Source organism: Talpa europaea (genome assembly GCF_964194135.1).
Source record: "Talpa europaea genome assembly, chromosome: X".
NCBI lineage: Eukaryota > Metazoa > Chordata > Mammalia > Eulipotyphla > Talpidae > Talpa > Talpa europaea.
The window spans coordinates 68552712-68580438 of NC_140081.1; the positions used below are offsets into that span (position 1 = coordinate 68552712).

A 27727-nucleotide genomic window follows, 5' to 3' on the forward strand; every position below is an offset into this window, starting at 1 on the left:
ATTGCTATGCATCTTGGAATTTCATCATTTTATTTTTCCATGTTGGTAGTTTAGAACATATTTGTATCTATTTATTTTATAACGTAGTTATACGTGTATATCATTTACCTTTAAACTCTTGTTTTCTCTAGCCTCCTTGATTCGGACATACATTCCCACTAGCTTCTTCTGCGCATCTATGCCAGACTGTCACACTGGCCTCACAAAATCAGCATGGCCAAAGTCTCTTTTCTTGTGTCCCACCTCTTCCAGTTTGCTTCCTTGACTACAGGCCCCTAGCGTGGGGAGATGCCACCAGTCACCTAGGTTGTCAGCCTGGGGCTCTTTGAATTCTTTCTGCCTCCTAGTCCTGTGTATGCCCTATCTGATCTATTACAGTTGCCTCTTGAACGTCACAGGTTACAACTGCCCAGGTCCATTTATACTCAGATTTTCTTGTGAAGAGATGACACAAACTGAAAGCATTGATAAATACAGTACAGTGCCATGTTTCTCTTCCTTATGATTTTCTTAATAACATCTTTTCTCTAGCTTACGTTATTGTAAGGATACAGTATATAATGTATATAACTTATAACATATATACTAATTGACTGTTCATGTTATTGGTTAGGCTTCCCATCAACAGCAGCCTATTAGTAGTTAAGTTTTAGGGAGTTGAAAGGTGTCTTTGGATTTTTGACTGTACGGGAGATTGGCACCCCTAACTCCCAAATTGTTTAAGGGTCAATGTATTTAGTTCTGGTGATTCAACTTCCTTACCTTCTCTCAAATCTGCTCACCCAGTCTTCTCTCACAGCCTCGGCATTAATCCTCACATAGACATTGCTATTGCTAGTTCCTAAATGCCTTCGCTACCTCCATTAGCACCCTCTACACACAGCCAACAGCAGGAGCTCTGCACAACTGCACATTATATAGGTCTCTGTCTTACTTTCAAAGAAAAATCAAACCAACACTTGATCTATAAGACTTTCCATGGTCTTTGCTGCACTGTTTTTATCCCTTTATCTGTTAAAAAAAGTCTAGCTCAGCTAGACTTTGAGCTCTAGTAGGATAGGGACCGTGCCTCCCCATATATGAGAGCCAGGTACATTACCTGCCACTTGGAGTGTCTCAATGAGTGGTGTTTTCAAAATTGCATGGAGATGAGTTGGGAAACTAAATCCCCCTGTAGTCATCTGATCAATATACTGATAAGTAACTTAGGGCTGTGGGGCAGGATTTGATGCCACCGTTTCTTGCCAAAGAGCTCCTCCAGCTTTTGACCCAGAGAGATATGGCATTAAGTCTTGTTGGCTGGAATTGAAATCCTAGCCACTTACTGGCTAGATTGATGTTGGAGAGAAGATGATATTAACAGCATATATTTATTGAGTACATATTATATACCAGGACTGGGCAATAATTCTACATGCATTATTTTGCCTAATTTTATCTTAATTTGTTGAGATAGGTACTATTATTCCCAATTTATAGATGGGCTAACTGTAGCTCACCAAGATTAAGTGATTTGCCTAAAGGTGTGTACCAAATAAATTATGGAATCAGAATTTCAGTCTTAGCAGCCTGACTCTAAGCCGGAAATATTAATTTGGGAGTCATCAGTATATGGGTAGATTTTAGAGCCTGAAACATGAATAAAGATATCTTTTGAGTGAGAGGCAATAGAGGACAAATAACTTGGTTATGGGCCCCTCCAATATTTCCAGGTAAGGTACATAAGATCTGGCAAAGGAGGTTGAGAATATGAGTCATGTCCTAAAAGCCTAGTGCAGAAAGTGTTTTGAGGATGAGGAAATGATCAGCGGCATCCAGTATTGCTGATATGTCAAGTAAGATGAGGGCTGAAAGTTGAGAAGGGCCAGCATATGAAGTTATACAGGTTGTTGACTGTCGGTGCCCAAGGGAGTACTCATAGCCATAATCTCCCTGACACCCTGGCATAGGAATGAGCCTCATCTAAACAAAAGGCAGCTACTTAAACTTCATACAGAGATGCCACATGGGCTAGCTTCCACCCTTGTTGCCCTTTGGGATTATGAATGTGGAGGTCATTGGCCACCTCACTAAAAGCAACTGAGGGGGCATGATGGGTATAGCAATTTGATTGGAATGGATGGAAGAATAATTCAGTGGAGAAGAAATGATTGCAATGTATAAGGATAGTGATATTTTACCTGTTCACCTTCATGATGTTTTTGAGAGGGTTGGGTAGGTCAAGGAAGTGAGAACATTAGGAGACGCACATAGCAGTATCCAAATTTAAGATTGTAGGGTGATCCCAGACCACATGACTGTGAGCATCCAACATGGCCTCTCAGGCCCCCCAAAGCCAACCATGATGGTGATGGCCATTGTCAGACCCATGACCTTTTCCAGCTAATTCCAGCATGATCTACAGAGACTCTTGTTATCTCATCTCTTTTTCTGAGCTTTTATGTTTCCCCCGTGAGCATAAAATAACAGTCAAGCACCATTAGGATCAATAGGATATTTTCCTATATGGATCTTTATTTTCAAGAACCAGAGCCACTGTCACTGTCCAGAGTCCACAAGTCAACCCAGCTTCTATTCTGGGAGCTCTGCCATCTTTTGGTTTCAGCCCTTGACACAGGGCAAGCTTAGGCTCCTGTGCCTGGGGAACTAAGAACTGCCTCCTCTCATTAGCACGCAGCCTTGTTTCTGTACTTGCCTTGTAGGGAAGAGGGAGACAGCTGACCCTTCCCCTGGGTGTCCTTGTCTCCTGGGCTTCCCCGTGGGTATGTGTGTGTGTAGGACTGTGTAAGCTCCAGAGGCCAGGCCTCTTGCCAGCTGCCAAGGTTCTCTTTCCCAGAATTGGGTTAGCCCCCAACCATTTCCATTCTCAGCCTGCTGCCAAGTTCTGCAGCAGGGTCCCCATGCCAGGTGGAAAACGTGCTCTGCCTTGGTAATCCAGACCTTGCATTTTAACAGAGATAGGAAACAGGAGTGAGTGAGTAGGATTTTGGATGGATGGAGGGAGGGTAGGGAAGTGCTTTTTGGAAAACCATGCCGGAATTGATTGGCCCAGCAGCTTGGTTTTTACCCCAAAGTAGGGCTCACTTTGGACTGACCCCAAATAGCCAATGGGGAAACTCTTTATTCTTGGATCTTGACCATGCTAGACCTGACAATCATTTTTTTTTAATCTGGAAAGTGGGAATAATAAATCCTACCCCATATATTCTTCATGTCAAATGAGAAATAAGCTCTAAAATACACCCCTGCCTACTCACTGGGAACAGGAAGTGCAAGGTTGGGTTTCTTTAAGTATATTCTGCAGAATATGGAGTGTTATTTAAAATAAGGCAGTGGCTAAATAAGTTTGAGAAACACTACCTAAACATGTTACAAAGGTTTCTTTTTTATAGGTCCCACTCAGGCCTTAAATATACCACTAACATATATGGTGGAGCTCCAGGGGATGTACGTACTGTATGCAACACTTCTTCCACTTTTAATCACACTTTCTTAATGAGCTTTTTCTCTAGTGCCATTTCTGAAAAAAAAAAAAAAAAACCACTTTGGAAGATGCGGGTCTAGGTCATAAGTATTTTAAGTATATTCATTTCGGTCTTTTGTTCTGTAATTGAAATGAGTGCTTCCTGCTCTGAAACACCTCTCTCCCTCTCATCCTTACAGCTCCCCTTTGAACTGGAGATTTACTACATTCAGCATGTTATGCTCTACGTGGTACCCATCTACCTGCTTTGGAAAGGAGGTAAGGCCACCAAACCACACCTAGCAATTCCCTTATGTTTTGGGGAATCATAAGCTCTTAGATTCTAACTGGGATCTTGAGCTGCTGGCTGCCCGGGTTTCTGCAGCAGGCTTTCGGTCAGACACCAGGCAGTAGGGAAATGAGCATGGGCATTGTCAGACCCATGACCTTTTCCAGCTAATTCCAGCATGATCTACAGAGACTCTTATTATCTCTTTTTCTGAGATTTTATGTTTCCCCCGTGAGCATAAAATAATAGTCGAGCACCATTAGGATCAATAGGATATTTTCCTATATGGATCTTTATTTTTGAGAACCAGAGCCGCTGTCACTGTCCAGAGTCCACAAGTCAACCCAGCTTCCATTCTGGGAGCTCTGCCATCTTTGGTTTCAGCCCTTGACACAGGGCAAGCTTGGGCTCCTGTGTCTGGGGAACCAAGAACTGCCTCCTCTCATTAGCACACAGCCAGAAAAGGGTCTGGAACCTTTTCTGAACCGTCCTTTGTGGGTGAGCATGGTGCCACTGACTGCCTATCCCCACAGCCTAGGTCTTGGGCTCTTCTTTGCCCATGGTAGCCTTGGTTTTACACAGAGCCCCCCACACTGTCACACGCTTATACCTTCCCCCACAGCACGTGCAATGTAAGGTAGGAGAGTAGGTGGTACTCAGAGAGGGACCTTGTGCTCTGCTCATATTTCCATCCTCTCAGAAGCGAAGATACTGAAAGGGGCCCTTGAGCCCACTGAAAGATGCTTTGAAAGTTGTACTGTCTTTAACTCAGGAATGCTGGCAAAGCTTAAGAACTTCCAGCATGACATAGCCTCAAGGACCAGCCAGGACAGGACAAGCTGGCCTGTTGCTCTCTATGAAGTTGGACCAGTTGAAAGATTTGTTCTCCGTGCCCTAGTTTCTATCAGTTAGGGTTCAGAACTTTGATTCTTTCAGGCTGTTTTTACCCCGTACAGCCACTTGGGGTCTCCACTGTCAAAGAGCACTTCTTTACAGTTTGCTCTAAATAGACTGTTTTCCCGAGTGACTGTTAAGGGAAGGAAGTCAGAAGTTCCAACATTCAGAAGGTGTGTGAATTTCTCAGGTCTGTCCCTTGTGGCACAGGAAACAGCTCCCTAATAATAGTCACATCTCAGAGATGATACATATCTCGGGAACCAGGCAGGCAGCTATCCCAGAGTCCCAGAGGCCCACTACTTATGGTTCCTGCTTTCTGAGGTGTTTGATACATGTTCTGGCCAGATACACATGATTAGTAAATTGAACTTTTTTCGCTCATAGAAATCTGTCAGGTAGCTCAGCTACACTAGTCTGGCATGGAAAATACCAAATAGCCATTCTTCGTCTGCACTCCCCACCCTAAAAAACACACACAACCTGGGAAACTGCATCTTCTAGAAATGGATGCTTCCTGGCTAGGGAAATGGGCTGAGAAGGTGGGGGGTTGCAAATGTTAATCCTAATTTATTTCTGATGCTTAGTGATTGTTCCCTCTCTCCTCTGGAGCTTAGTCCTGAGAAGATGCAATAATCGTCCTAGCAGAAATAATGGCCACAGTAAATAGCGATGGCTACTTTTTATTGAGCATTTCCTGTTTGTGAGATATTCTGCTAAGCGTGTTTATTTCATCCCAAGTAACCTGGTGGAAAATCCTTCTTCTGTAGAGGAGAAAATATTAGGTACCTTGCTCATAACCATACGTAACAGAGTCAGGATTCACAGTCCAGCCTAGACTCCCTCCCAAACCAGTGCTCCTTCCATCATCCCCTGTTGTCCTAAAAGACAGCCATCTGTCTCCTAACCACATCAGGGTCAGAGTCTCCCCTCCACCTCCACCCCTATTTAGCCATTCACTCAACACATATTTACTGAATGCCCAGCACTGGCATGAACGTCAGAGCTGGGCCAGTCCTTCCACAAGAGTTCCTGTCTAAGGGGAAAGATAGAGAATTGTAACACAGGGTGATAAGTGTGACAGAGGAGTTTGATTTCCAACACCTGTTTTGCCTTCTCTCCTTCACCCTTCTAGGCTTTCTGGAGATCTAGGCTTCATTTCCGGTTCTTTGCTACCATCTGCTGTTTACTTTGGGGAATGATGAGAGATTCTGAATTTCCTAAGTCTAGTTTCACCTGCAGTGGCAAGCCTGGGATCTAGGCTTTGCAAAGGTGGAATATATCTGGAGTCAGCAGTGGGAAGACTATTCCCTGTAAACTAAACATGTTGAGAGTTTGGGTCTTTCTTCCCCTGAAAGCTCTTATAGTTTTTTCAGAAATAAATGCCTCAGGAATTTCTATCCAAGGCAAGATAGGTGTGCCATAGATACTCCCGTGTCCAGGAACACTGTTCGCCTGAAAGTCAAGTCCTGCTTCTTCTGATTTGCAGGGGTCTGGGGGGTGCTTAGGGGAATCCCATTTCTCACTGGCTCTGCTGACCTTCAGCGCCAGCAAAGAACACGCGACCTCCGTTGTCCGCACTGCTGCACTGGAACACTGTCTATTTCTGTTTCCTTTCCTCCAAACCTTGCCTTTGGCCCTCTGAACAACGTGTTTTCTAAGCCCCCACCCTCTTCTTCACAAAACACAAAGTCCTTCTATCTCCTCTCCGAAGCTCTCTTCCCGCCCAGCCCATCTGCTGCCTGGCTCCCACTGTCTCTTCCAGGCCATTATTTCATCTCTACCTTATGTGAAAATGCTTTGTCCTTAGCATTCTCTCTCTCTGAGAGACTCCCAGCAAGGATCACTCATCCCACCCCCAAGGTGTGGGCTTCTTAATGGCAGTGACATCTATATCCCCTTCAGCCACCTGGACCTTGTCTTCCCCCAGGCGTCCTCTTTGTGAGATCATAAGCCTCGTTCCCTTTCTATGACCCAAATGTCCACTCCTCCCCCCGCCCCCAATCAGCCTGTACTACTGTGACCAATTCTTGGAACTTTCCTTTCACCAGCTTCTGAGAGTGTCTCACTCATCCCTTCTGACCGGGATCAGTGTTCATTCTCAGTACCCAATCTTGGCCTACTGGAGAAAATCTCTCAACTTACTCAGATCTGAGCCACTAAACTGTCATGGTCTCTTTTATAACTGTGCTTTTTTCCCCCTCAATTATTTCCAGTCTTTCATCAGTTCCTCTACACATGGCCCTCAGAAGTCACATGCAAACCCTTTACTGCCTGCCTCAAACTTCCTGTCCAGTTTATTCATACTTCCTGTTCTCTCCACTTCTAATAGATGTCCCTCAACAAATGACTGAGAAAATAGAGATTTTCAGATGGGAATTCCCTCAACGGCTTCTGTCCACTCTACAAGCCATCCTTATATCCTCCCTGCCATCTTGGAGGAAGTGATATTCCTCCTGAATGAGGCCAACCACACCCTGGTGTGTACCTCTTATGCCTTCCTCCTCTACTGGAACCTCATTCCATCAATTAGTTCCTTGTGTAACAGGATTTTCAGTCCTTTCTTCATGACTAACTTTTTAGCCAATAAGGATGCTGAAGTCTTTCCCATTCTGAAGCACTTTCTCTCAACCCCATATTACCCTATCTTTCATCTTCCCTTCATAGCTAAGTATATTAAAAGAATAACCTAGACAGTGTTTTTTAAACCTCAGTTCTTTCAACATGACAATTTTGTCCTTATCCATGTAAGCACACGTTATTATGTATGTCTTACATGTCCTGAAATCTAGTAATTTTTTTTTCCTAAAATATATTTGTTGTTAAGAGGAACTTTACTTGTGAAATTCTAGATTTAGTGGTTACCTGTTTGAATACTCTTTAAATACATAACTTATAAAAAACAAAAAAACTTTATAAAAAAAAGTGTTTACCACTTATCTACACTGAAGAGCTGTAGACACTTATCTACAACTGAAGAGCTCGTCTTCCCACTTAGCTTTCATTTGTCAGAACATTGCCATCTGATACCTTCCTTACCTACCCCTCTTCTAAAGATTTCCACCTGACCAATCTAATGACCAGCTCAGACTGTGTCCTGCCGGAGCTCTCTACTGTGTTGGAATTGTCGGTCACTCGTTTTTGGAATGTTCTATCAGAGCTTCCAAAATCTCCTCCTCTCCTGGCTTACCCTACCTCACTGACCCTACCTGCCCATGCCTCCTTTAGGATTTCTTTTTTCTCTATCCTCTGAGAAGTTGATTTCTCCAGAGTTTTGTCTGGACTCATTTCACACACTCTGACTCCCTGATATATAGTCTCATGTGCTTTCACACCTTAGCCACCAGTCTGTGTAGTGATGCCTCCCACATCTCCATCTGCAGGCCAGACTTACGAGGCTCAGTTTCATATCCATCCCTTACCACAGTCATCTGAATATCCCAGAGCACACCTCAGGTTCTCCTGCCCATGCTTGACAGTCAATTTCCTCATCAGCCCTGCTTTTCCTTGTGGCTCTTTCCAAGTAGCACCACCCAGTTACCCCAGGCTGGAAGCTGGGATTCATTGCTATCCTTGCTTCTGATTTATTCACTCATCTAACTCGTATGTCTTGTTATTTCGTGCTGGTATAACAAAACACCACTGACTGGGTGACTTATAAATAACAGATGTACAGTTGGGGGCCTGGGAAGTATATGAGCCAAGTGGCAGCATGGTCACCTACTGGTGAGGGCCTTCCTTCTGGTTCACAGGTGACATCTTCCCACTGTGTCCTCACTTGGCAGGGAGGACAAGGCATCTGGAGCTTCTTTCAAAGGGCACTAATTCCATCTGTGAGGGCTCCACCCTCATGACCTGAGCATCTCCCACATGCCTACATGCTAATATCGTCATCTTTGGGGGTTAGGCTTTCATCCTATGAATTTGGGGGGGGGTGGGCAAAAAGATTCAAACCATACTAATATATTTCTATCTTTCTCCTTTCTGTTAGTCTCTGCATTGGCTATTGGGGTGCCCTGAGGAGCAAAAATCAGCTAGCACCCCCTTCCCTCCTAGAATTGATCATGGTGGTGGTAGACCAATATGAACCCAATTTTCACTTACATAAATGTATAGTTATAAATGAGATAAGTGATCTGGTTAAAAGGAAAATGCTTTTATGAGCACACAAAACAAAACAAGCTATTATAGTTTGGAAGCTTTGGGGACGAGTTCCGAGGAAGTGACATTTCAACCAAAATCTGGAGGATGAGTCAGGGTTTACTAGCAGGACAAAATGACATGTGTGACAGCACTGTACAAGCCAGGGCAGGGTAGAGGACCTTGGGCCTCAGGGACAGGCAGGGATCAGATAGGGAGGGCTTTGTCAGCCATGAGTTTGGCCTTTATTTAAGAGCTGTGGACAGCCAGGGAAAGTTTCAAGAAGTGGCATAACATTGGCTTATTTTTCCTAGTGATTCTCTTCCTATGAAATTCATTTATATAGTTAAAAATTAAATAGACAGTAAGCTATACTGCACAGTCGCTTTCCCGCCACCTTCCCCCCTCCCACACTGCCCTTTCTGCTCCTCCTCCACAGGTAACCACCATTTCAGTATTTGCATATTCTAGTTTCTTTTCACACATATAAGTAACTTCAAAAAATATTTTATTTTTCTCCTTCTTGAGACAAACATTCCCAAATAGCAAACTACATAATTGTTTTGTCATTGTTACTACTTTGCTGACCGGGATTTCTTAGAGCGCTTTCAGTGTGAGCCCATAGGAAGCATGCTCATTCTTTTTCATAGGCTTGTGTGTTCCACCTGTGGATGATAAAATACAGCCTAAAAAATAGCAGTACTTTATAACAGCACTAAGATGTAACAGACATTGTTTCAAGCTCTTCTCACACATTAACTCAGGCTTCACCGCAGTCCTCTTAGGCAGACCTTACTGTTTGCTCCCTTTTAAGATGAGAAACTGATGCTCAGATAGTACATGGCAGATCCAGGATTTGAGCCCTGAGGTATGGCTACGGTGTTCTCTCTGTTAAATATAATATGAGGCAAAGGCTCTATACCGTGATTTATTCTTTCAATCTCCTATTGATGGACATTTAGGTTGCTTCAAATCTTTTGCTAATGTAAATAACTGAACGACTTTGTGCCATTTTGCATGTCTACAAGAACAAGTGACACATGAGCAGTGTAGGGTTGGGACTCTGACCCTCTATGCAGTCGAAAATCTGCTTATAACTTGATTCTCTACAATTTTAACTACTAGTAGCCTGCTCTTGCCTGGAAACCTTCCCAAGAACATAAAGACCTGGGTCTCCCCTGGTGGCGCAGCGGTTGAGCGCTGGGCTGTGAGGCTGCCCGCGGCCTCTGCAGTGCCGGTTCGAACCCTGGCCGCTGGCGAGGGTCCCACATGACTTGCAGACCTCTCCTGCCGCCCGTTGCTCCCCTCAGCAGTGTATTTCGTCAGTCTGCCTGCTCTGCTCCCCGCTCGGGCTCTGGTGAATTCTCTCACCCTCCCATGCTTCTGACTGCACCCAGTGCTTGTATAAATAAATAAATAAATCTTTAAATAAAAAAAGAACATAAAGACCTGATGGACACCTATTTTGTATGTCCCATGTAATATATACTGTATCCTTACAATAAAGTAAACTAGAGAAAAGAAAAGGTTATTAAGAAAATCATAAGGAACTAAAAATACAGCAGTATAGGGTATCATCAATAACGTATGTTCACGTCTGTCTATAGGATGAATCATTTGTCAGTCCCTACATCAATATTATCTTCTATGATACAAAGCCCTGAGGAGGTTACATGTATTACTAACAGTTGACATCAAAAATGAAAAGAGAGTTGGGAAAAGAAACACATGTGTATTTGCAGATATAACGATTATGCATGGGTAGCAACACAGCAGTGATGTGATTGCTTTCTAGTCATCTTGCTTCTACACTAATGAATGAATTGTTATCACATCTTGATGGTGTGCAGTATGGCAGTCATACTCATAATACTCTATTGGGAACATTTTTGCCCATCAGATGGGGAAAATGACGGTATGTCAACTCAGTTTTAATTAGAATTTCTCTTATTTTGAGTGAAGCTGAGCATTGTTTTTATATGTTTAAAATTGGCATTCAGTTTCTTCCTTGAGCCACATGTAGCTCGCACATGCTCATTTTTCTCCTGTGTTGTTGGCCTTTTCTATTAAATTGAAGTCTAGGAATCCTTTATAGACAAATACTGTCAATCATCTCCATACTCACCCAGCCTCTGGTAGAAGATCTGTACTATGTAGTTAGGCTGTGATGGTTGTGCCTGTACTGCATGTGTGCAGATTTCTTGTTGGGAATCCCTAAATAATACAGAGCAACAGCTACTGACACAGCATTTGCATTGTGTATTAGGTGCCATAATTAATCTAGAGGTGACTAGAAGCGTACAGGAGAGTGTGCGTGCGTTCTACACAAACACTATCCATTTTATTGGAAGCATTTGAGCATCTGTGGATCATGGTAGCCAAGGGCTCCTGGTACCTTTCTCTTAGGATACCGAGGGATTGTATTAGAAGTTGGCAATATGAACTTCAGATACTGTCTCCAGTTGGGTAATTTGTCTTTTAACTTTGCTCATACTTTATTTTTGCCATATATGATTTTTACATTTCTATGTCATTTAACTTATTTACCTTTTATTTTATGGCTTCTGAGTTTTTAGTCATGGCTGCAGAGCCCTTCCCCACTCTAAGGTTATTTGAAAATCCCATATTTTCTTCTGCTATATGAATAATGAATAGTTCCATTTATTTTTAATAAAAATAAATCTGATATCATGTGTTTAAATCTCACATCCCCTGGGAATTTATGTTGATTTACAGTGTAAAATAAGGATCCAGCTTTATTTCTGGATGGTTTCCCATATGTCCTAACACTGTGTATCAACTCATCCAGCATAGTCTAACCTGCTAGTGGAATCCATCGTGCTGCTTCTGTGCGGAGAGATCACTGTGTTCTCCTGCTTTTACCCCCTCAATGGCTCTCAAATCCATTCCCTTGCTGCCATCATGAGAGCCAGTACCTTAGGTCGAGCTTTACTCATCCCTTCCCCCAACCGTGACAATTGACTTTGTGTCATCTTCCTGCCACCAACCTTTCCAGATCTCCCTACCAGCGCATCATATAGCTCCCAAAGCTATTGCAAAGCCCAGACAGGACCATAGCATGTTCCTATTTGGAAAATTTCAGTGGCTCCCCCTTTTCCCCAGTAACCAGTGCAAGCTGGCAGCACAAAGACCCTGTGTGACTTGGCCCTACCCCTACCCCTTTGCGCTCTCTTCCTTGTATACCACACTCTGGTGATACCAAAATCCTTAGGGCTCTATGAGTTTGCTGCATGATTTTCCTGCCTCTTTGCCCTTGAAAATTCCATGAATTTTCCTGGGAATGTCCATGTTGAGCTTGTTGGTCTGAAAGATATTGATGAGTTTAAAAATTCATGTCAGTGGTCACCTTCTCCAGGAAGTCCTCTGTAACTCTTCTGTTGCAGTCCTTCCCATACTGCCCTGCAGGTGTCTCTCTATAAGCCGGGTCCCTATGGACAGGACTTGTTCTTTTATTCTTGATGTTTCAGGCTGAATGAATGAGTGATTGTTACATCCACACACTGCACTTTTCAAATATTAATCCATCTTACAAGTTAACATTTATTGTACATTTTCCATAAACTGGGTACTGGGTTAGCTTTTCATGTGTATAATCTTGATCTTATATGATCCTCACAACACTCACTGGACTTTACAGAGCCCCTGATCTTGGATGAGTAAAATAGACATGTGTTCATTTGCATGGACTCAAACTGAAATATAATATTTCCTTCAGTTGTGAATCATAGGCAGTAATCCACAATTACTTTAGCAGTACTTGGCATGTTGTCGTTAATGTAAATCACAGATTTTCTTTGCATGTTATACTTGCAGCAGAGATCTTGAAAAAAAATGCACTCCATTATGTTAAAATTTAAAAAGATTAGGTTTTTAAATTATATTTTGATAAAGGTATTTCAGCATGAGTGTTTCCTGTTGTAATCCTGTATATTTTATTTGATATACTTAAAACCTTTATTCTCAGACGGGGTCTATTTCCTCTCCCCAGACTCCTCCAAACTCCCCAAGGCACTACACAGTTTAGGTGCCTCTGTACTATAGTTTAAACTGGCATTTGATGCCCAAAAATAGATGATTGGATCAAGAAGATGTGGTACATATACACCATGGAATATTACTCAGCATTCAAAAAAGATAAACACATGCAGTTTGCAGCAACATGGATGGCGCTGGAAGGGATCATGCTCAGCGAAATAAGCCAGAAAGAAAAAGAAAAATACCGGATGGTCTCACTCATAGCAGGAATCTAGAAAACTTAAATAAGGGACCAGGAAAATGAATAACTATAAGAAAGTGAAAATCAAAATCAACAAAAAACTATGAACCAGAGACACTTTATGGGGGGTGGGGGATGGGGAGGGGAGGGATTGGGGTCAAAATAAGGGGGCTGCAATTGTATGGGGAATATAAAAATAAAATTTAATTAAAAAAATAATAAACTGGCATTTGATACCAGGCAGGCAGGTTTCACCTCACACTGTGCTCCTTCTCCATGTGGCACTGAATTAAGGTAGAATGTGGGTTCAGATCATGGTTCTGGGGCTTGGTTTAGTGCCTTATCCTCTCTGCATCTGTTTTCTCATTTGTAAAATGAGGGTGGTAATTGTACTTCACTGAGTGTTGTGAGGATTCAATGAGCAGATAGATGAATAGGTAGATTAATAGATGGATGGTTGAATGAATGGATGGATGGGTGTGTGTGTATGTATGTATGTGTATATATATATATATATATATATGAAGAGAGATAGTGAGTTGTCAGCAAAGTCATGACATATTTTTTCTATGTTTTTCAAGCAAAATTGCATCATGACTTTTCTGACGAGAGAGACTGATTTAGTACATAGTACAGTGCCTGGCACATAATGCTAGATACTCTCCTCCTCCTCCTCCACCTCCTCCATCTTCCTTCTTCCTCTTGTGCCTTCTTTTCCACCACTGTTCTACTACCTGTCATTCATTAACTGCACATCTGTCTCCCAACTGGACTTTTTGGGCTCTGGAGGTCAGAATTGTGCCTTGCTCAATTCTAAAGCCAGAGTCTTGCACTTACTGAGTGCACGTTTGTCAGTGGAATCCATGCGGCTGGTATCTCTCCTTTAAGGTGCCTATTTCACCTTTGGGTTCCATGTCACCCCTATCACTGCTTCTCTTCCTTCTCTCCTCCTTCGGCTCTTTGCTCAGCTTACCCCGTGGATCCAGTGTCCCCCAGCTGTAGATCTAACTGCAGGTTGGATAAGTAGCAGAGGTGCTTAAAAAGAAACATGTCTGCAATCAGACTTTTCATTTTTTTTTTACCCTTTCCGCCAACCTGCTCTTGTTTATTTCGTATCTTAGAGGTTCACCATCCATCCAGTGCCAAAGCCTAGACAACTGCCTGGATCTCCCTCACTCCCTCTACCAATCAGTTCATACATTCTGATGATCCAGTGACTTACAGTTCTTGCAAATTTGGCTCTTCGTCTCTATCCCCACCACCCCTCCTAGTCCCAGCTCCCCCTTTCTATTACCAGGGCTACTTATATTTCTCTCTTATCTCCCTGCCCACTAATTACCCAGATCAGATTTTGCTCCACTGCTTAAAAATCCTGGCCTAAAGATTAACTCCTTCACATGGCATTCAACACTATTTAAAAATATGACCTTTGCTGTCTTTTTAACCTCATTTCCATGCACTTAGACGCCAACCGCCATTACTTTACCTCCCATGCAAATAAATCTGCTGACAGATTTATTCCCTCCTCCCCCCCATGGCCATGTACACACCAGCCTCTCTACCCGGAACCTGGCAAACTCCATGTCCTCCTTTATGAATTGTATCAAAGGTGCTACCTCCTCTCTGGAGGTGTCTCTGATTTCCCCAGGCAGCCTAAGGCACATTTTTCTGAATCTTCCCCTTATACTTTCTATATATGCACAGAGCATTGCAGCTGCCAGCTGTGGAGTCTAATTGCATGTCGCCACTAGGTGGCAGTACTCACACCTGTTCATCTTTAAGAGCCGAGGGTGTGGCATGAGGTTCAGGTGTTCATTTTTATTTTAATTAATAAATTCATGATAATAATCGGTAGTCTTCATTATAATTAAGATGCCATGGGAATGAGGGAGACAGTGAAGTCTATGAAGCCCCAGGAATTTGACCTAATAGGGGCTTGTGGAGGGGGCAGAAACCACTGATGAAAGGGGCATAGAAAGGAGTGGTAGAAGGTGATTTTACTTCAGTTTGAGGTGCTTCTAAGCTATCTAGGTTGAGCTGTCCAGGAGGAAGTTGGGTGGAGTATTCTGGAACTGTTCAAGGGAGAATGGGCTAGAAGCTGACTCAGTACCCTTGATAGAAAGGTGGTGGATAACAATGTGGAGACAAAAGCTACCATAGAAACAGTAGCAAGATGGCGTTGACTGAGACAGCATTGTTGGAGGACCTGCTCTACAAATTTTCATCAAAGTAGTCGTGATGCTCTAGAAATTTTCATCAAAGTAGTTGTGATCAAGAGCACCAGGTTGTTTCAGAGAGTTCCATAAAAGTAAGGCCTTTGGAGAAGTGGGGCCAGACAGGAAGGAGAAGTTAAGGGCATTAATGAAGCAGGGTTAGGGTTTCTCTGATTCCCCCCCACCCCCTGCCGCCCTCCGTCTGCCCAAGGCTGGATGTGTTCGGGTGCTAAGAGGAAACACTGAAGGCACTAGAGAGAAAGGGAAGCAGATGAATTACAGTGCGACACAATCTGAGGACAAAAGGCTTATGGTCGATCGAGGAGGGGAATGGTAAGAGCAGTACCTGCTGTAGGCAATGGGGGGAGGGGTCAGTCTGGGTTGCCTCCATGCTGTCCAATAGCGTTCTCTGTGATGATCAGGATATTCTTTATCTGCTCTGTCCAGTACAGTGACCACTGGTTCCAAGTGACTGCTGAGCAGAAGTGAGACTAAGAAATTGCTAGTTTTTGAGGAATTGAAATCGAAATAGCTGCACGTGGTCAGCTAGGTTGAGGAGCACTGAACAGCACTCCTCAAACAGATTTCAGAACATTTTCTTGGCATGGTCTAGGATCGCCCCATTTTCTCCAGGAGGGTGAGCCTGAGTGCAAGAGCAGATCCCCTGGCTTGAGGGACCCATCCAAGGCTGGGGCTTTATAACTAGAGTTAATATTGTAAAAAATCCAGAAAACAAGGGGTGTTCAGAGTTCAGGAGAGATTCTTGTTCATTCTGCTATACTTTTTTCTATCCAGATTGCCAACCAAGGAACAAGAGCAGAATGGGAAAGAGCGTGCCTTTATTACTAGCTGAGCAGGTACCCAGCACCTCCAATATAGGGCGCCCCTGGTTAGATCTTGCGATTTTGACCTTGACACTTAAGTGTGCTTCCTTCCTGCTCTGAGGATCTGAGGCGGCCAGGTCTATAGAGCGAGCCTGAACTTAATTTCCACTCAGTCAGAGCACGGAGAGGTTAGACAGGAGGATGAACAGGCCTGGCTGCCCAACGAGAGAGCATCTTCTGAGATGTGCAGCAGTGAAGAGCATGTGCTGCCCATGACGAAGCTAGACTTCCTGGTTTCAAGTCTTGGGGCTGTCACTTCCTTGCTGTGTGACCTGGGCCAAGTTCCTCAACTTCTCTGTGCTTCAATTTCCTCATCTAGGTAAAATAAGAATAACAGTAGTACTTCCCCAGGGGGTCGTCCTGAGCAGTAAATGGGTTAACGTGTGTAAAGTGCTCACGAGAGTTTCTGTCACTTAGCTTGCCAGTGTTAGTTTGGTTCCTGCTTGCTGATATTCCCTGTTTCTGCCAACTAAGCCAATAAAACGTGACCCAAACCATTTCTTAGGTCCTCATCTCCAGAAGCCACACTTCAGGGATGAGTTAGTGTGGGGTAGGCAGAAGTGTGGCAGAGAAGGATAGAGTTCCCTCTGCCCCCCTTGTTCACCCAGAGAGTTGAGGGAACCTAGGTGAGAGTTCAAGTGCTTGGTCATGGGGTCCAAGCTATTATGGAAGGAAGTGATGTTGGAGACCTGAAGAACAAGGAGATGCTCATTGGGGGAAGAGATGGGGCCCCAAGGGATCAGAGGTCACAAGGTCTGTGGGTGCACGGCAGGTATGAGGGTAGGAAGGTGGGAGCTCTGGGAGGTTATGGTCAGAGGGTCCTAACTGAGGTGTGGCAATTGGGAGATCTGACTGAAGCCTGATGTGTGGGTGACGAGGTGGAGGATACAGATCTCGAGTTGAGGAGGTTCAAGAAGCCATGAGGTTGAGGTGTGGGAAGGAACACCCCTCCCCCACCCCCACCCCACTTCCCATCTCTTGCCCCAAGGATGTTGAATACTGGCAGGTAAAGAGCTAATGTGAAATGGCAGGCGGTAAGCCAAGTGACATCTATCTACGATAAATCTGATAGTGACCTGGAGCACACAGGGTGACCATGACAAGCAATAGGAGCTGAAGCTTGAAAGGAGGAGAGAGAAGAGTGAACATCTTAAAGCAATAATGGGGGTGGGGTAGGGGTAGGGGTCAGGGGAACATTCAGCTCCCTTTTCCCCAAGTAAGTTTGCTGCTAGGATAGAAGGATGAGAAAGAATGAACCACTGTGAGAAGCCAGAGGGTCGAAGCAGTGTCCACAGGGGAGAGCCAGGCATCCTTAGGGCGAGGGGGTAGGAGGACCTTGTTCTGCAGAGGTGGCGGGTACGAAAGGATTGTGGATGTGAGACCTGGTCTCAGAATCTAGTGGGGTGGAGGCAGTCAACCCCAGATGGGGGTAGGAGAGCCTGCTCAGTGTTAAGGACACCTGGGACTGGTGACACAGCTCTCTCCCCTGGGATCTCCCCTTTCTTCAGCCTCGTGGATTTTTTTTTTGAGGGGGGTGGGGGTGGGTTGGTTATGATGGTTTTTATTTTGGCTGGTGTTCTTAACCTGAGGCCCACGAATAAGAATTGAAGGGTCTGTCAGCTTGGATGGGGACAAGCAGTCACATCGTCATTGTCACTAGTCTCTAGCAGAATGTTCCAGCACCAGCCATGTCAGCAATACCTGCGACTTTGTTGTCAGTGGCAATCAGGTGACTTCTTATCATATTACAGTGGTTGCACACAGCTCAGAATCCTGTTTGTGTTCATCACGGCTTTGAAATTACGGTGGGTGGTAGACTTGCTGCTAGATCTTATTATTAAATTCATTAGTGAGGAAACCCAAAAGTACTATGTTACAAATCTGTTTCAATATTTTGATAACTGTGTTTTAATATCACTGACTTCTTTCCTAATCCTTTGTCTTTTATTTTAGGCCTTTGAAGCCTTGTTCTGAGAAGGGGTTTGTCCGTGGCTTCAAGCTGCAGGGGAGGGTTGGGGTGGGGGGGAAGGATAGATCAGACACCCCCACTGCCTGGCGCTGGCATAAGCCCTACCTCCAGCCTGCTCGGCAATCCCTTTCCATTTCACTAGAGGGAGCGCTTGCTTCAGAATCTGGGAGCAGTGGACTCAACTGCAGGGTTTGGAGGTTGTTTGGAAAATACAAGCAATTCAATTGCTCTTTGGGGACATTTTCAGAAACTAGGGTGTCAGAACCCCAATGTCGTTTGATGCAGACCAGCCACTTCTCCCTGAATGGGTTTTAGGCTTACCTCCTTGAGGATGAGGGTTGGGATACAGCCCCTGTGCCAGTGCCTAGGGCAGTTAAAGCAAGAGCATTTTGGCTTGTGACAGCTTCAAAACTGGCCCCGAGGTCCTACCCATCTTGGTTCTGGGTTGTGCCTCTTGCCCTCCCCTCAGGTTAGCCCATCGCCCCTCCTGCCTAGGATGCTGGGAAAGTTCAAATTCACTGGCTTCCCATTTCCGTTCTGCTGGTCAGGTGAGGACCCAGGGAAAAGAGTTAGTGACTCCACAAATGGTGATGGCTCTAGAAGGGTTAGTGGGTGGGGGAAGAGCTGGGGAGTTTGAACAGCTGGCTAAAAGCTGAGCCTTGTACAACAGGTTGGGTCGGTGAGTTTCTGAATCCTTTGGGGGTTTCCCTGCTAAGGAGGAAGTAATTGGGCCACCAGAGTACCTTGTGGGACTAAGGTATTAAGTTAAGCATTTCCCACCTTAATTCTACCAGTTTCTGGGGCATGCCACTCCTCGCTCACACCTGACCGCTTGGGGCCCCTCTGCAGTGACTTGCTGTGGGTCTCTTGGTACCTCTTCCCACTCTAGGATGCCCACTAAGTCATTTTCTCCTGAATGGTCAGAGAACCTGCAATCAGAATCCCTGAGGTGCTTTTCCTAAAATGGACATTTCCGGGCCCACCTAGATCTCCTAGAGTCAAGTCTCTGGGGCAGGGCCCAAGAATTTGCATTCACAAGTTCTCTAGGACAAGGGTTCTCAAGGTGTGTGGTCCTTGGAGCGGCGGCGGCAGCAGCAGCAACCTGGCCAGGGAACCCATGAGAAGTGTAAATTCTCAGATTCTGGCTTCCAGGCCCTGCCCCAGACCTCCTGAATCAGGAGCTCTGGGGTGGGGCCTAACAAGCTGCCTTCTGAAAACCCTGCAGGGCATCTGGATGTTTGTGCAAGTTTGACTAGCACCCCCTAGGGGATTCTGATACACAAGGTTAAGTCTCATTGCCTCAATGATCCCAGTATTGCTCCCCCCACCACAACTTTTCAGAAAACTCACCAGAGATCCAACTAATACTAATTACCTAGCTTATGTGAGATACAGTGGTGTTCTCTGTTTCAGCAGCTTTTTCTGTAGAGCATCTCTGTGCTCCTTTAGCTATCCAGTTCCTGCAGTGCTCCTGTAGTGCAGGGAGGGTCTGGAATTTCCTTGACAGAGGGACACTGAAGCCTAGAGGGGTTTGGTCTGCACAGATCAAACTTGGATTCTTTGCCTTGGGGTCCTTTTCTGCATGCATTTGGCAGAGGACTGGCTCTCTGATCCTCATGGATGAAAGTGGCTCTTTACATTGTCTTAGTCATAGACCGGTTGTCTCTGTCAGCCCCACAAGGTACTTGGAGGGTAAAGCCTGGGCTAAGTAGGCTCACCAGCCTCTCAGGATAGGAGGTCGACAAGATGGACCTTCCACATTAGCAGACAACTCAGGCCATCCTTCACTTCCTGTACATCCAACAGGACAGAATACAGTTGCTTTGGTTAGTTACATGGATGAAGGCTAACCTGACTTGGGCCTGCATTCAGTGACTGCCAACGGGGAGTGACATATTCATGGTCGTTGTGGGGTTGTGCCATGCAGGTATATCTTCTGGGCAACTAAGCCTTGCAGAAGCTGGAAATGGAGTTGTCTCCTTTAGAGGGTACTAATATGCTAATATGGGATGGCATAGTTGTGAGAAACTAAGCCTGTCACTCTCTTCCCTGTCCCCAAACTTTTGCCTTCTCTGATATTCCCCACCCCATTGAATGACATCACCACCCACTCATTACGCAGGCTAGAAATGTGACAGGTAACCATTGACCTTCACTCTTCTCTCTGCCATATGCAATCACTGACCACATCCTGTCAGTTCAACCACTTGATCAATTCTCAAATTCATTCCCAGTTACTCCTACTTTAGTTCAGATCACATTGTCATTGTTCCTGAGTCAGTGTAAGGTAACAGTCTCCTCACTGGTCCGCCTGCCTTTATTCTCATCTTATGTCCATCTGCAGCCAGACACTGAACTATAGTTCTTCAGTTCAATGTATGATCTGAGGACCAAAAGTCTATGGAAACTACCTAGAATTACAGATACGCAGGGCCCCACCCCAGACATACTGCAACTGAACCAACCTTTCAACAAGATCTCCAAGTGATTTGTAAAGTCCACAATATCTAACACACAAACGATTCCTCATGAACTGGCTGTCATCTCCTGTTTTGCCTTCCCTCCCATAGGATAGTGCCGTGATACTGAACTGTGTAAAACATACTGGGTTATTCATTCTTTCAGCAAATATTTTTTGAATCCCTACTCTGTGTCAGGCATTGTTCTAATTGCTGTGAATAAAGCCGTGAGCAAAAAGATAAATATCCTTGCTTTCACGGGGCTTACATTCTCGTAGAAGGAGACGGACAGTAAAGAAAAAAAGTAAAACATGCTGTTTTATTTTAGATTTATCATCACATGATGTTAAGTGCCATAGAGGAAGCAATAAAGCAGGGTAAAGGGTATAGTGCTATCGAGTAGATGAAGGGGGCTGCAATTTTAAATGAGGTGGCTTCATATAAAAGGAAGAAGACCCACGGAGAAAGTGACAGATGAGTGAAGTCTTGCAGGCAAAGAAGCAGATTCTCGGATATTTGGGAGAAGGATATGGCCAGCAGATTACATGATACAAGTAAAGGCCCTGAGGCAGGAGTATTTCAGGAATATCCCAACAATAGCAAGAAGGTCATTGTCTGGAGTGTGTGAAGGAAGGGGAATGTAGTAGAAAATGAGGTCAGAGAGGAGATACAGGCGAGGGAGCAGATAGTATATATAGGGTCTTGGAGACAACTGTAAGGATTTGATATTTTATTCCTAGGGAGACTGCAGGTCGTTGAGGGATTGTGAGCAGAGGACTGACATAATCTGATTTAATTTTTCAAGGGATTACCCAGTTGCTATGCTGAAATTAGACTGTGGGGAAACAAAGTGATGTTTGTTATCATCCAGGAAGGACATGATGGTGACTTGGACTAGTGTACTAATAGTATAAGCAGAGAAAAGTCATTGCATTCTGGGTATATACCAACAGGATTTGCTGATGGGTACATATGAGAGAAAGAGAGGAGTCAAGAATGATGCTTGGGCCTCCCTGGTGGCACAGCGGTTGAGCGCTGGGTTGCGAAGCTGCCCGCAGCCTCTGCAGCACCGGTTTGATCCCCGGCTGCTCCCCGGCCACCAGAGGAGGGTCCCACATGGCGCGCAGACCTCTCCTGCCGCCCGCTGCTCCCCTCAGCAGTGTCCTTCGGTCCTTCTGCCTGCTCTGCTCCCCACTCTGGCTCTGGTGAATTCTCTCACCTTCCCGCACTTCTGACTGTACCCAGTGTTTGTATAAATAAATAAATAAATAAATAAAAATAAATCTTAAAAAAAAAAGAATGATGCTAAGATCTTTGACCTGAATAACTAACATGGATAAGCATTTATTGAGATAAGGCAGACTAGAAGAAGAAGGGTTTTGTGCTTGCTTCCTGCCCTTTGGGGGGGTGGGAAAAAGGAAATGCTCTTTCAGTTATCTGTTATCTATGTAACAAGCACTCTTGCAACTTAATGGCTTAAAACAAGGACATACTTCTCGCAAATGTGTGCAGTGACTGGGATGTTCTTTGTTTTGGACTGAATGTTAGTTTCCCCTCCAAAATTCATAGGTTCAAATAAATGTTAACCCCAGTGTGATGGCAATGGGAGATGGGGTCTTTGAGAGGTAATTAGGCTTGGATGAGGTCCTGAAGGTGAGATCCTTGTGAATGGGCTTAGTGCCCTTATATGAAGAGGCCAGAGAGCTCCCTCACCCCTCCCACCATGTGTGGATGCTGCAAAAAGATGACTATGTATGAACCAAGAAGTAGGCTTTTAACATGACCCTGAATCTGCCAGCACCTTGATCTTGGACTCCTTAGCCTCCAGAATTATGAGGAAATACGTGTCTCTTGTTTAAGCCACCCGATATGTGGTATTTTGCTATGGTGTCCTGGGCTGACTAGACATTTTCCTCCTGGTCCTGACTGGGACAGCTGGGATGACCGGGTCTCACTATCCACATGGCCTTTCATGGCATGGGAAGCACTCCAAGAGGGCAAGCCCCAGGTCACAAGTCCTTATTAAGCCCCTGACTGCACCTTTATGACAGTGCCCTGTTGGTTGATGCAAGTTACTTGGCTGAGACATGTTGGGCCACACATTGAAATTAGTCAGTTGAGCGCTGGGTTGCGAAGCTGCCCGCAGCCTCTGCAGTGCCGGTTCGATCCCCGGCTGCTCCCCGGCCACCGGAGGAGGGTCCCACATGGCGCGTAGACCTCTCCTGCCGCCCGCTGCTCTCCTCAGCAGTGTCCTTCGGTCCTTCTGCCTGCTCTGCTCCCCGCTCTGGCTCTGGTGAATTCTCTCACCCTTCTGCGCTTCTGACTGTACCCAGTGCTTGTATAAATAAATAAATAAATAAATCTTAAAAAAAAAAAAAGAAATTAGTCTGGGAGAGGAGTATTTGTGCATGTGGGTGCTGGGAGGAGGGAGTGATTCACTGAGAACAGTAGAGGGGTCAAGATCAGAAATTTGGGTTTAAGTGTAAGATGCCCCCTAGATATCCAAGTGTAGATATTGGTTAGATTGTGAGTGTTTGAAGCCTTGGTGGGCTGAGTATCAGTTCTGGGGTCATTAGCATGTAGATCATATTGAAGTCACGAGTTTGGTTGAAATCACCTAGGGGATGAAAGTACAAATTTTCCTCAATTTACCATAGGGTTGCATCCCTATAAGTGAAATATAAGTGGAAAATACAGTTAAGTTGAAAATGCTGACAACATAGTACACAGCAGAGTATTGGTTGTTTATCCTCATGTAAGTGGCATGGTAGCTGGGGCTCACTGTCGCTGGCCAGGATCACAGGAGAGCCTCACTAACCTGGGAAGAGATAGAAATTAAAAATTCGAAGTATGATTCCTACTGAATGCACATCAATTTCACACCATCATAAAGTCAGAAAAAGTGTAAGTTAAATTGTTGTAAGTCAGGGATCTTCTGTATATAGAGAAGAGAAAAAGGTTATGATCTTCTTCATTATTCCCAAGTCAGAGAGATGAGGAAGAACCAGTAAAAGAGACAGAAGGAGAACTGCTAAGGGAGCGCAGTGCCCCAGAGGGCAAGCGAAGGATGTTCTAAGAATGAGAGGATATGTAAGATGAGACCTGAGAACTGACCATTCGATTTAGCAATGGAACGTTCATGTGTGACCTTGATGGGAGCTGTTTCGGTGGGGTGAAGGGGTTGGGGGAGGAGCCTGGTGATAGTGATTGAAGAGATAACCAGAAGAGAGGAATTGTAGACAAGGAGTACAGACAAGTGCTGTTCGGTAAAAATATGTGTGGCACATGTGTAATTTCAAACTTGCTAATAGTCATATTAAAAGGGGTAAAAGCAACAGGTGAAATTAACTTTAATACTATACACTTCTTGTATCTTATTTAACCCAGTATATCGAAAATATTATCATTTCGGTAGGTTCAATATAAAGTAATTACTAGGATATTTTATTCCCTTTCAAATCCAGTGTGCATTTTTACCCTAATAGCTCATCCCAGTTTAAACGAGCCCAATCTCAAATGCTCAGGGGCCGCACATGGCCAGTAGCTGTCATATTGGACAGCACCAATATAGACAGTTCTTTTCAAGGAGTTTTGCTGTGAAGGGGCGCAGAGGAGCCAAGTGGTTGCAGGGGGAAGAGAGGTCAAGCGTTTGTTTCAGAATGGAGCTATTATGGTACATTTAGTTTCTATGTGCTAAGGGGAATAAGCGAGGCAAGAAGAGCTTGCTGATGTAAGAGAAAGGAAACAGTTGCTGGACTGATAGTTGCATAGGTGAGAGGGAACCGGGTCTTGATATAGTGGGGACGGCTGGATCCCCGAGATAACAGGGGTGAAGACAGAGTATTGGGCACTGATGTAGGTAAGTGGTTAGTTGTGGTTGTGAGAAATTGTGGAAGTTTTTGATCCCCCTTTTTTCAGTGAAGTGGAAATCAAGGTCATCGTTTGAGAGTGAGGAAGGGAAAGAAGTACTGAAGATCTGAGCAAAGAGGAGATGTGGCCTGAGAGCGTGAGAGTGAGAAGGGGCTGGGAGTGCGGTGTGATTGCACGGTGATAGGAAGGATGCACTGGAGGTTTTTTGGTCACACGTTTGAAGTGAGAACAGTCAGCGCTAGTTTTTCTCCCACCATATTCAGCTGTGTAGGTGCCAGCAGAGGGGAGGAGGGGATTGGAATATGGCCAGGACTGATTTTTATTCAAGAACTGATGTGCCTTTGAGAGGAGCAATGGTGTTGAAGGTGTACGCCAGGGATAATTAGAATGATGGGCCATGGAATTTAAGGAGGAAGGAGCGAGCCATGAGGAGCAACGAAATCATGGCAGGACCAATGAATCAGGTCCTGCTGAGGTCAAAGAAGTGTTGGGGCCTGCGTTAGAGGGGATAGCTTAGAAAGATCGATGTGGTGGTTGAAGAGGAAATGCTTGACTTGGAGGCTATGGAGGGGCATCCATCATTATAAGACATCCATCAATATAAGGTCTGAGTCACAGCCATGAGAATGAGTGGCTAAGGTACGCTAGAGACGAGATCATTGAAGAGAACTGTAAGGCCAGGGGATAAGAGACCAGGCGACTGCTGAAAGTTTCATCTAGGCATATGTTGAAATTATCAAGAAATATGACCATGGTTTTGCTACCAGTCAGGTACTGATATCTTCAGGTAATACTGTCGGCCACAATCCACATGACTATAGAATGGAAGGTTATCAGATGGCAACAGTGCGTGGTTGTGGGGTTTGAGGGGGAAAGGAGGGCCAGTGGTCTGGAAACAACAATGCCAAGAAAGAAGTTATCTATTGTCCGTACATGGGCCAAAGGAGAAAAGCCTTTAGAGGGCTAGAGATGAAGCAGGTCCCTTGTGAGGAGAGGTTGGTTGGGCAAGAGCAAAAGAATGAAGGGGACATTCAGGCAGGTGATTGAAAATGCTGGGAATTTATTTAAATGATTTCTCTGTTACTTTGCATATGCTGTTCCTTGTTTTGGAGTTCCCTTCCTTACCGGGTGTCCCTGGAAAACTTTTCTCTACCTCGTACCACCCTGCTCCTGCATGGCTGCTTTCCTGGTAATGCTGTAGAAAAGATGAGCAGTGATCAGCATGTAATAGCAAAACCCAGTGGAAATGCTTGTCTTTTTTTTTTTTTCTTTTAAAGATTTATTTATTTATTTATACAAGCACTGGGTACAGTCAGAAGCGCGGGAGGGTGAGAGAATTCACCAGAGCCAGAGCGGATAGCAGAGCAGGCAGAAGGGCCGAAGTACACTGCTGAGAGGTCTGCGCGCCATGTGGGACACTCGCCCGCGGCCGGGGATCAAACCGGCGCTGCAGAGGCTGCGGACAGCTTCGCAACCCAGCGCTCAACCGCTGCGCCACCAGGGAGGCCCGGAAATGCTTGTCTTTACTGTACCTCACCAGGGAAGTATGTTCCCAGGGGAATTTTCTCTGAGGAGGAGGAGGGGGAGAGGAGAAGGAGGAGGACAGAATGTTCTGGCCCAACCTGGCCCAATATGGTAGCCACTAAGCATGTATGGTTATTGGGTACTTGAAGGGTGACTGGTGTGACTAAGGATCCAAATTTCTAATCTTATTTAATTTTAATTCCTTTAAATATAAATTACCAGTATGGGTAGTGGTAACCTTTAATCTTTAGGCTTTTTTTATGGATCTAGTTGTGGAAGCTATTGCTCTTTCCCAGGCTATGACCTGGGTCCTCCAGGCTCATTCTGTGAATTCTTCTTCATTGAGATTCTCTACACCCCAAGCTCTGTTTTTAGGCCATGTCCCTCCCCTGAGCTCTAGACCTGGACACCCCCAGCCTATTGGAGATGACTACTTTAATACCTACAAGCATTCACTGTCCGCATGGCCCAAGCTGAACTCATCTCTCCCCTAAATCAACTCCTCTTGGTTACTGAAGTCATTGGCTTGGGAGTCACCCTAGACTAGTCTCCTTCATGGCCAACACATTGCCAGGTTATCTGTAGCACCACAGCAGTATCTGAGCCAGTCTTCAGTCCTGTCCTTCTCCATCCATCATCTGCTGCCACAACACTGTAGTTAGCCAAAACGTGAATCTGACCTTGCCCCACCCCCACTTTAAACCCTTCTCCATGGCTCTTCCTCATGTAGGATTAAGGCCAAGTTCCCTGGCATAACAGGCAAGGCTCTTCATGACCTGGGCCCTCTTGCCTGTGTCTCCAGCTTCGCCTCTTACCCATGTCCCCTCCCACTTCATGCTCCAGTAACACAGACTTGCTATAATCACATGCCAGCAGCACGCCACTCCTGCCCCCACGCCTTTCTCAGGCTGTGTCCTCAGCCCGGGATGTTCAGGCTCCTTCCCCTACAACTCCTGCTCTTTACAGCTCACCTCGAGTGTCATATTTCCAGCTCCCTTTCCTCGGTGCCCCCACCGCTTCCTGTGCTTTCCTTGCTGTACTATCTCGTCGTTCACTTGTCAGCTGCAGGCTCATGCTCAGGGCCCAGGCTACCTTTACTTCTTTAGCCCACTGCCTTGCGCCGACTCTGGTGCTCACTGAACACTCGGTGGATGGTGAATGAGCGGGTAACGTATAGAAAGAAGTGAGCGAGTTGAAGGGAGTGGGAAGAAGATTGGAGAATGTGACGCCACCCTGCCCGGTCTCGTCCCTTGGTGTAAGTCCTTCCTGGGTAGGACCGTAGGATGAGACACAGGGCCCTGGGGAGGACTCTGGGGAGAGGTCTTTGCAGCTGGTGGCACAATTGACTTCTTTCGTAGCACTCATAAAGTTTCCTTCTGGCAGAAATCGATTTCAGAAAAAGCTATTATCTTGGTTTCCTCCTACCTTCCAGAGCTGAAATACTTCTACCTCCTGGGATAGAAGATGCTAGTAGAAAATGTCACATTTTTTCTTAAAGTAGGAGAAAAATGTTTTATGTGTTTAATTTTTCTAAAAGTGCTTAAGTTTCTATTTTCCTTTAAAGGAAAACTGGTTTTCACTGGGATTATCCCAAGGGCCACATCCAGGTATACAGAAGCAAGAGAATGATGTGCGGATGCAGACGATCTGCATGTGTCTATGCAGAATGGGTCACCTCTTCTCAGGGTGCTTCCCTTTCTTATTTTTCAAAGACATTGAGGATTCGATCATCTTTTCAGTGAAAAGAACTAACAGGCGTGAAAGGGCAGGAGACACCAGAGTCAG

The 27727-nt window shown here is 45.0% G+C and overlaps 1 protein-coding gene across 3 annotated transcripts in view; it reads left to right on the plus strand.

Annotated features, from left to right (window-relative positions):
• TMEM164 (transmembrane protein 164) overlaps positions 1-27727 on the plus strand; it is a gene marked incomplete at both ends in the record, with an annotated part of 153427 nt that overhangs the window by 120816 nt on the left and 4884 nt on the right. For all 3 annotated transcript variants that reach the window (XM_084258654.1, XM_084258655.1, XM_084258656.1), the window contains one exon: positions 3664-3742. In XM_084258654.1, coding sequence (XP_084114780.1) covers positions 3664-3742 — 79 coding nt within the window. The remainder of the gene's footprint in view (positions 1-3663; positions 3743-27727) is intronic.